At 39.5% G+C, this 8,135-nt stretch overlaps 2 protein-coding genes across 4 annotated transcripts; one reads left to right on the plus strand and one right to left on the minus strand.

Annotated features, from left to right (window-relative positions):
- Positions 1–916: 916 nt before the first annotated feature.
- LOC130745539 (UDP-glycosyltransferase 88F5-like) lies at positions 917–3,834 on the plus strand. 2 transcript variants are annotated; one of them, XM_057597847.1, is made up of 3 exons: positions 917–1,059; positions 1,198–1,992; positions 3,086–3,834. In XM_057597847.1, the coding sequence occupies exons 2-3, from the start codon at positions 1,218–1,220 to the stop codon at positions 3,757–3,759; spliced, it is 1,449 nt and encodes a 482-aa protein (XP_057453830.1). In that variant the 5' UTR covers positions 917–1,059; positions 1,198–1,217; the 3' UTR covers positions 3,760–3,834. The 2 variants fall into 2 exon arrangements, with proteins under 2 accessions (XP_057453830.1, XP_057453829.1); XM_057597846.1 differs by having other exon boundaries at positions 964–1,992.
- Positions 3,835–3,886: 52 nt separating this feature from the next.
- On the minus strand, positions 3,887–7,789 carry LOC130745538 (probable WRKY transcription factor 2). 2 transcript variants are annotated; one of them, XM_057597845.1, is made up of 6 exons: positions 7,631–7,789; positions 6,502–6,995; positions 5,975–6,163; positions 4,926–5,704; positions 4,692–4,850; positions 3,887–4,610 (listed from the first exon to the last, which is right to left on the minus strand). In XM_057597845.1, exons 2-6 carry the CDS (start codon positions 6,964–6,966, stop codon positions 4,070–4,072), a joined length of 2,133 nt encoding a protein of 710 aa, XP_057453828.1. In that variant the 5' UTR covers positions 6,967–6,995; positions 7,631–7,789; the 3' UTR covers positions 3,887–4,069. The 2 variants fall into 2 exon arrangements, with proteins under 2 accessions (XP_057453828.1, XP_057453827.1); XM_057597844.1 differs by having other exon boundaries at positions 7,453–7,781.
- Positions 7,790–8,135: the final 346 nt, after the last annotated feature.

Below are 8,135 nucleotides of genomic sequence, written 5' to 3' on the forward strand. Positions count from 1 at the left end.
GAACTAGAATGAGTTGGATTATCCTAATTATAAACTCCCGCTACCAATGGGTGTGTGGCTTTTCTGCCTTCGTAGGACTAGCCGACTAGGCATTAATAAACCTCCATCTAAAAGCCAAATTTTGTTTTTGTTTTCCATAGTCCTAGACTTTGTTTGGCCTGATTAATCTAGAATGGATCGAAGTTGTTACATGGAACTCTTCTGAATTTCAAACATCAGACGTTCACTTCCTTCAAGTGTCTATCATTGCCACACACAAAAATAACTAATTGACGCACGAGCGTTAATGTTATTATATGTTGAGTCAGAACATGTGCATCAACGTCCACATGTGCTGACTCAACCAAAGCTCAAATGTTGTCCAAAAAATTAAATAAGTGGGCTATTACCAGATGAGGTGGACAACACACGTGCGTTAATATTATATGTTGTCAGCGCATGTGCGTCAACGTCACATCGGTAACAACTCGACCATTAATCTATAAGTCGTGTTACAATGCAATATCTTGTAAGGCGACGTTGCACTCACTCATATGCATACGAAATGTGTGGGTCTTAAACATCGAACGTTCCATGACAGCTGATATCAACTCATAATTCGTGGTAACATCTTGAATTAAAACTAACTCGTCAAATCCGATAGATGTATGGTATAATTTGATCATAACACGACTTGTTAGCTTATCCAACATAGAATCACGTACTCATCTCTCCGACAAAACTCTATCTTGATTTTCCTACAACCACGTTTCAAGATGTGTATGGATTGATGATGAAACAACTTCCACTTAACCGATCAAGGTAATCACTCTTTCCCTAGCCATTTGCATCACCTTCATAAATAAAACGTACTTAGTCAATATATTAATATATCAATGATCAATAAGCTACATACAATTCCGGAAAAAAAAAACTTGCAAATACTATCACAAAGACATTTGAGGGCCACTTTGATAAGTAGATTTGAGAGATAACTTGAGAGAAATTGAGAGTACGAGTGAGAGAAGTGAGATTTTAAGTGATAGTTTTTTTTATAGGGTTCTTGGCCGCCACAAATCGGTAAGAAAAATTGATTAAGCTTAAATACATCAAAGTAGAATGCAATTAACACTTCTCTTTCTCCATGACACTTCTGTTTACTGAGTATTGTTAATTATTTTTGGGCAAGTATATATATAATCTGATCTCCTCTGCCAGCTTCAGTAATCACCCAAAAGATGGAAGCAACATCAATAGTGCTGTATCCAGCACTAGGCATAGGCCACATAGTCTCCATGGTGGAGCTAGCCAAGCACATCCTAAACCGCCACCACCACCACCACCATTCCATCACCATCCTCCTCACCACCGGCCTCCTAGACCACCCTTCCATCGACGCCTACATCCACCGCATCTCCACCTCCCACCCCTCCATCTCCTTCCTCCGCTTCCCTCCAACCCCCATCCCCACCGCCAGAACCCAAAGCACCGCCGCCGCCGCCTTCCAATTCGTCAAAAACAACGCCGCCAACGTAAAATCCGCCCTCACCAACATCTCAAAAACCTCCTCCATCAAAGCCATGATCATGGACCTCTTCTGCAACTCCGCCACCGAACCAGCCTCCTCCATGGGAATCCCTGTCTACTACTTCCTCCCCTCCGGAGCCGCCGTTCTAGCACTCTACTCCTACTTCCCCCAACTCCACCGCCAAACCACGGCGTCGTTCAAGGACATGCCCGGCGTGGAGCTCCGTGTCCCCGGAAACTCGCCGCTGATGGCACCGCAGATGCCGGGACCGATTGTGAACAGAGAGGATCCTGCTTACTGGGAGATGGTGGATATCTGCGAGCAGATTCCGATGGCGAAGGGAATCGTGGTGAACACGTTTCGTGAGCTTGAACCTGTGGCGGTTATGGCGGTTGAGGAAGGTGCGTGTTTTCCGGAGCCCAAACGGGTTCCTCCTCCGCCGGTTTACTACGTTGGGCCCCACATCGCTGAACCGCAAAAATCAGGTCACATCACGCAAGTCTTACTTTTTTTCTTTATTAATTTATTTATTATTATCTTTTTCAAGTCTGCGCTGCTATTAATAGAACTACTTCGTCACTGCGTACCACATGTTTGGAGTATTTAAAATTTGTTTAATAGCGGACATGAACCGGCATGACATAGCCTTGTCATGTAGTCAGTCTATAGATAGATGTTTAATTTCTTTCCATTTTATTATTTTTGTAAAAAATAATATAATAATTAAGGTCGTTTAAATCAGCTATGTAAAATATGAGAAAATTGCACTAATCTCTCATGAGATTGTTGCATTAACCTCCTCTAAAATTTTGATTTTTCAATATATATATATTTTAAATCAGAAGGATAAATTGCACCCATCAAAAGTATCTCACTCTGTCTAATTTATATGTCCCCTAACTCCTACTACTTAACTATTGAGAAACTGTCTTCATATTGTCATTTTTTAACTAACTTCATAATATACCATTTAGATTATTGATAATGTGATTGCTTACACGGGTTTCTAGGGGCTTTAAGCAACATTGCTTATTTTTTCTATTGCACTCCTGGTTGCTTAATACCAGGGGATGTTGCATACACAAGCAACCATTAGTTAGGGTGATCATTTATGATCAAAAATATTTTTTTCTCTCTTCTCTTGCATTCACTGTTCATTCTTACTGCTGCATTAAGTGGAAAAAGAAAAGTATAAATATATAAGACGCTTATAAAAAAAAATAAGAAATCATTCTTGGAGTAAAAAAATTCATGAGTTGCTTTGGATTATTTAAAACCTATGCGGCATTTGGAACTCATACAAACAATGTTAAACAACTCTCATAAGCAACCACTCTCATATAAATCTTGACTTTAATTTCTTTTTTCCTAACGTCATTGAGAATTATATCAAGTTAAAATTATAATTGGTTAAACATAAGTAATATTTTCTTAAAATTATAAAAGTAAAACGAAAATAAATCAAATAGTGACAAATAATATCGAGCTACTTTTTATGCATGTTTTTTTCAAGTGTTAGTTTAGACCGAATTTGTTCTTTTTATCTGAAGAAAAGCATTGTTTGTGTAAACACACCAGATGAAGCAATGGACAGTAAAGATTGCTTGTCCTGGCTGGATAAACAACCGAGTAGAAGTGTGGTGTTCCTCTGTTTTGGAAGCCGTGGAACTTTCTCAGTGGCACAGTTGAAGGAGATAGCTGATGGATTGGAGATGAGTGGACAAAGATTCTTGTGGGTTGTGAAGAGGCCACCACTATCCAATGAAGGAGCGAAGCTGATTCATGATACAATAGGGGAATTCAACTTGAGTTCAGTATTGCCAAATGGGTTTATGGAGAGAACCAAAGAGAGAGGCATGGTGGTGACGTCATGGGCTCCGCAAGTGGAGGTGTTGACTCATGAATCTGTTGGTGGCTTTGTGACTCATTGCGGGTGGAACTCGGTGTTGGAAGCAGTGGTTGTTGGGGTGCCAATGATTGCGTGGCCGTTGTATGCGGAGCAACATGTGAATAGGAATGTGATGGTTGAAGATATGAAGGTGGCTGTTAGGGTGGAACAGAGGGAAGAAGATGGGTTTGTTAGTGGGGAAGAATTGGAGATGAGGGTAAAGGAGTTGATGGAGTCAGAGAGAGGGAGGGAGATAAAGGAAAGGAGTTTGAAGATCAGAGACATGGCTTTAGCTGCACTTGGAGAATTTGGATCATCCACAAAAGCACTTGCCAATTTGGTTCAAACATGGAATGTAAAATAAAAATGTGAAAAAAACTATGTACTCTTAGAAATAGTTTTACACATAGTAAATAATAATTTGAATGCTTAAGAATAAGGTCATAAATTGTAGTACCTATAAATTTCTGTCGTACCAATCTAAATTCAAGTGAAATAAAAACACCAGAATAAACTACATTTACCTTTTAACATGTGAGGAATAATGTCACACATTACAATGATATAGTAATGAGGAGTCTACCTGTGTATAGCCTGAGCATTAAATACATATATATATGTATGTCATAAAAATTTAAACATTAGTTTTCTTTAAAGAATAAGGGAATAAAATTTTATCTATGAGGTCCAAGAGGCATGCGACTCATCATTTCCTGATATACTGATGAGTCTCGACTAGGCATGTTAAGGCCACCACGTTCAGGCATAGGCTCCACATTTGGTTCTCCCTTTGGCAACATGAACCCCATTTCATTTGCAGGGCGCTGTTGTGCCGAAAATGGATGAAAAGGCATTGACTGAATTGCCATGTTCGAGAGCATAGGTTGATTCATACCAAAGGAGAAGCCATGGGGAGGTCCTAGGTGCTGCCTCCCAGGAAGGTTGAATGAGCCAAGGGAAGGCCTCTCAAGTCTTCCCATGCTGTTGTGAACTTGGGATGGTTCAGGTCTATGAATATGGCTTTGAAGAACACCAGAAGCTTGCCCGTGAAGATTGTTAGACGCATTGGCATTGACGTGACTGCTAGCGCGAGCAGCAGGGACATCATGGTTGTGCTTTCCCTCATAGGTCGTGATCACAGATTTAAGGTCATGTGATGCTCTCTCCACATGCTTCCTCACCATGCACCCAGCGTTGGTGCACTTGTAGTAACTCCTGCACCAAACCTTAATATTCAGCTTTGCAACATAAATATATTTGATGACAGAACATAGCATATAAGGGGAGAATAACCACCTTGGGTTGGGATTTCCCTTTACAACTTTTTGCCCATATTTCCGCCATCGGTAACCATCATCGAGGATATCTACTTCGCTAGTAGTCTGTACAACAACTCTAGGCTCACGAATAGCTCTGGTAGCTCCACTCAACTCTGTTGCATATGATTCAAGTTTCCTGACATTGTTCATATAAATATGTTAAAACAAATATTAACTTTCAAAAAAAGAAGAAGCACTGTAGTACAAATACCTTCTTTTAGACTCTGATTCATCTCCTTCCCCATCATAACCTAAAGATACACTACCATGAGTGCCTTGATCATCTTCTTCTTCTTCATTAGAAAAAGTAGACGAGCCATCCACTGCTTCTCCCGAGTCTAAGTTAGTTCCATTTTGAGTCTGCAAGTTGGTGGACTGGTTGCCATACTCAGGGCCAACAGATGCTGATGATGTCACTTCAAGGTTGTCCTGCTTCCAGTTACCAGCTCCAGCAATATTTCCCTTTTGTGCATCAGCCCAGCCCAGGTCACCTTCACCGACACGCTGTGGCTCAACATGTTCAGGATTGTCCACTTGCATATCAGTATGAGGGTTAACTGACCCTAGGCCCGATGACCGGCGATTCGGAGGAGGTTTTGGATGGTTGTGCGCTCCCTTGTAGATAATCTCTGTTATGTGGCCCTCATGAGAACGTTCTACTTTCTTCTTAACCTGACAATTCGGATGTGTACACTTGTAGTAACTTCGTGGGTAATCGCTACCCTTAACTTGCTTTTGGCCATATTTTCTCCAGTTATATCCATCTTCAGATGGTGCGCCACCAACACCAGCAGCCACCGTGTCTACATTGACTCTCTGATCTCCCTCTTCATCTGCTTGCTCTTCAAGTGGTGCAGAATGTTCCAGGCCACTTTTGTTCTCAGTTTGAACTTTGACTGCATCGACACTTTGAGATTGAAAAGAAGGTCTTGACTGAACTGAAGCTTCAATACCAGGAAGGGATTGTTGAGGAAGTGTAGTTTGATTTGTCTGTAACCAGAAGGCAGACTAAATGACCAAAAAGAAGATATTGTTCTATGCATAATTTGCCTAGACATAGTTGTCTATTCACTACAAAACCAATACTATGCGCATTAAAACACATCTAAACTTGAATTCTTAATAGTATATATATAACTGTTAATACTTGACGACTGGATGTACAAATAGCAACTCAAGTTGATTGGAAAGGTGACTTTAAAATATAAAAAAATTATTCAAACCTCCCGTCGTAAAAAAGGACTTTCAGAATGTGCTTACCTTTCTTCCAGCATCATGATAAAAAGAGGATCCTGAATCTGTTGTAGGCTTGAAGGCAAAGGATGATGCATAGAAATCATCAAAGCCATTATCTTTACGTTTTTCTGGAGCATCAGATGATAATTCTGAGCATCGGATGTTGCCATTTGAAGTAAATAGAAACTTTCCTGTTGTTGGAGATGGCTGTGCCTGAAAATAGACAGATTCATAACTGAGTAGGAGGCATAAGAATTTCACTAAAACCAGGTTCGAGTTTCTTACAACAGCAGATTGATTAGAACTCCAAAAACTACATTTGACACCATGTGCAAGAGTATAATAAATACCACATTGCAAGGCACTCAGACAAGCATGGATCTAAGTGGTTTATACTTAGAAATTTCCAAGTTAGAATATGTGAGCAGCACCACAATATAAATCAACTCTGATTGAAGCATGAATGGATGAATAAATAACATATTTGATAGACAATATACACAAATTACAACACAATTGCGCCTCCTCAGTCTTTCAGACATAGAGCTCACCAGTGAATTTGCAAGGAACACTGGAGAATCTAAGAGTGTGGTGGGACTGAGACCAGGTGGTATGGTCAAGTAAGGAGACCGAATGTCGGAATTAAGCGAAAGGTCAGTAGATCTAATGCTTTCTGTATTCAACCTCGGAGCATTAAACCCAGCTCTAGCCGCCATTCTTTCAACAAGACCACCCCGTGAGTTCGAGTTCGACTTCTGCTCAGTCTGAAAACTCGGATCAGTCAATTGCACACCAGAATTACCATCTTGCGAGCTCTCTCTCATGTTCGCTCTCCCTGTCTCAGAGGAGTCATGAGTTCCTGGAAAGAGATCCCCGGTTCTACCACTTCCAGGGTGTTCAGAGATTGATCTTGTTACATTATCTTCCTCGAGCATTCTAGAAAAAAGGGTCCTCGGACTTGGGCTATGAAGACCCCAATCACCAGTAAGGGCAACATTATCATCAATCCCAGCCATTCAGACCTCACACTTCAGGAACACCTAAACTGCAAAGATCAAAATTTCAGAAAAAATCCAAAATTTCAGAAACCCCATCCTCTGAAAACACAAAAATTGACATACCAACAAGAAAAAAAAGGGAACAAAACAAAATCAACAAATTACTGAACAGACATGCAATTTGCTTAATCAGCTGAAAAAAACACAACATCAACAAAGCATGATTACAAATCATAAGACAATGCTTATATCCACAAAAATTGATACCCCAATTTGCTTATTTTCCATTTGACAAAGACAGAAAACTATCATGATTCATTTTTCTCCGATTCCTTACAAAAAAGCGAACATTTTACACGACCCAATCCATGAAATGTAGCGAACAACAAACATTGTTAAAGAATCGTTGAAATCCCCGAATAAACGAGCTGAAACAAACAAATGAAAAAAGAAAAAAAGAAAAAAGAGAAAGAGAGAGAATCAGAGAATGATGAATGAGTTTACCTAGAAAGATTAAATTGTTAAGACCGATTCAGAGAATACAACACTCCACCACCACCACAACAACAATGATGAACCAGAGAATCGGATCCGAGAACCCCGAACCCGACCCAACCAGTTAATCGGGTTTTGAATGATCTCTATTCTCTAACCTTTTGTTTGTTGTTTGTTTCTTTCTTACCTTGGAGTTGCTGTTGTTGATGTTGTTTCTTTGTAGGAATTAGTTGTCTGTCTTTAACAGCATGTCTCTCTGGCTGTGTGTGTTTTGAAATAAAATTTATCCCCAAAATATGCAATCAAATGATGATTGTGTTTTCAAGGAGGAAGGAGAATAGGCACAAAAAGTAGTAACTGAAATTATTATAGTATGTATATGTTTCATTTTTTAAACTAATCACATCTTTCTTGATTAATAAATTAATTAATTATTATTACTACTATTATTAAAGCAAAAGGAACCAAGGACTTTGTGGGGAAGGTGGAGGAAAAAAGAGAGATGATTATACCATGGTGGTGGACCTCAAAAATCAAACGAATCTTTGACACACACATAAAATACATGCTCCTCCTCATTCATTTTCCATTTATGTTGTTTGCATTTTTTCAGCAATCTTTTGTTTAGTTTTTTTTAAGTAGCTCTGTTTTAACTTTTAAATAGATAGATTATGACTTTTTTCTCACTCAAA

This window comes from Lotus japonicus, chromosome 3, assembly GCF_012489685.1.
Source record: "Lotus japonicus ecotype B-129 chromosome 3, LjGifu_v1.2".
NCBI lineage: Eukaryota > Viridiplantae > Streptophyta > Magnoliopsida > Fabales > Fabaceae > Lotus > Lotus japonicus.

Bases quoted from the DNA above. Each gene is read 5' to 3' on its own strand.
- LOC130745538 (XM_057597845.1), bottom strand. From the start codon at position 6,966: ATGGCTGGGATTGATGATAATGTTGCCCTTACTGGTGATTGGGGTCTT. The intron at 6,164-6,501 runs GTGAGCTCTATG...GTCTATTTTCAG, and splicing joins TGTTCCTTGCAAATTCACTG to GCACAGCCATCTCCAACAAC. The intron at 4,851-4,925 runs GTATTTGTACTA...GAACAATGTCAG, and splicing joins GAATCAGAGTCTAAAAGAAG to GAAACTTGAATCATATGCAA.
- LOC130745539 (XM_057597847.1), top strand. From the start codon at position 1,218: ATGGAAGCAACATCAATAGTGCTGTATCCAGCACTAGGCATAGGCCAC. The intron at 1,993-3,085 runs GTCACATCACGC...TAAACACACCAG, and splicing joins CGCTGAACCGCAAAAATCAG to ATGAAGCAATGGACAGTAAA.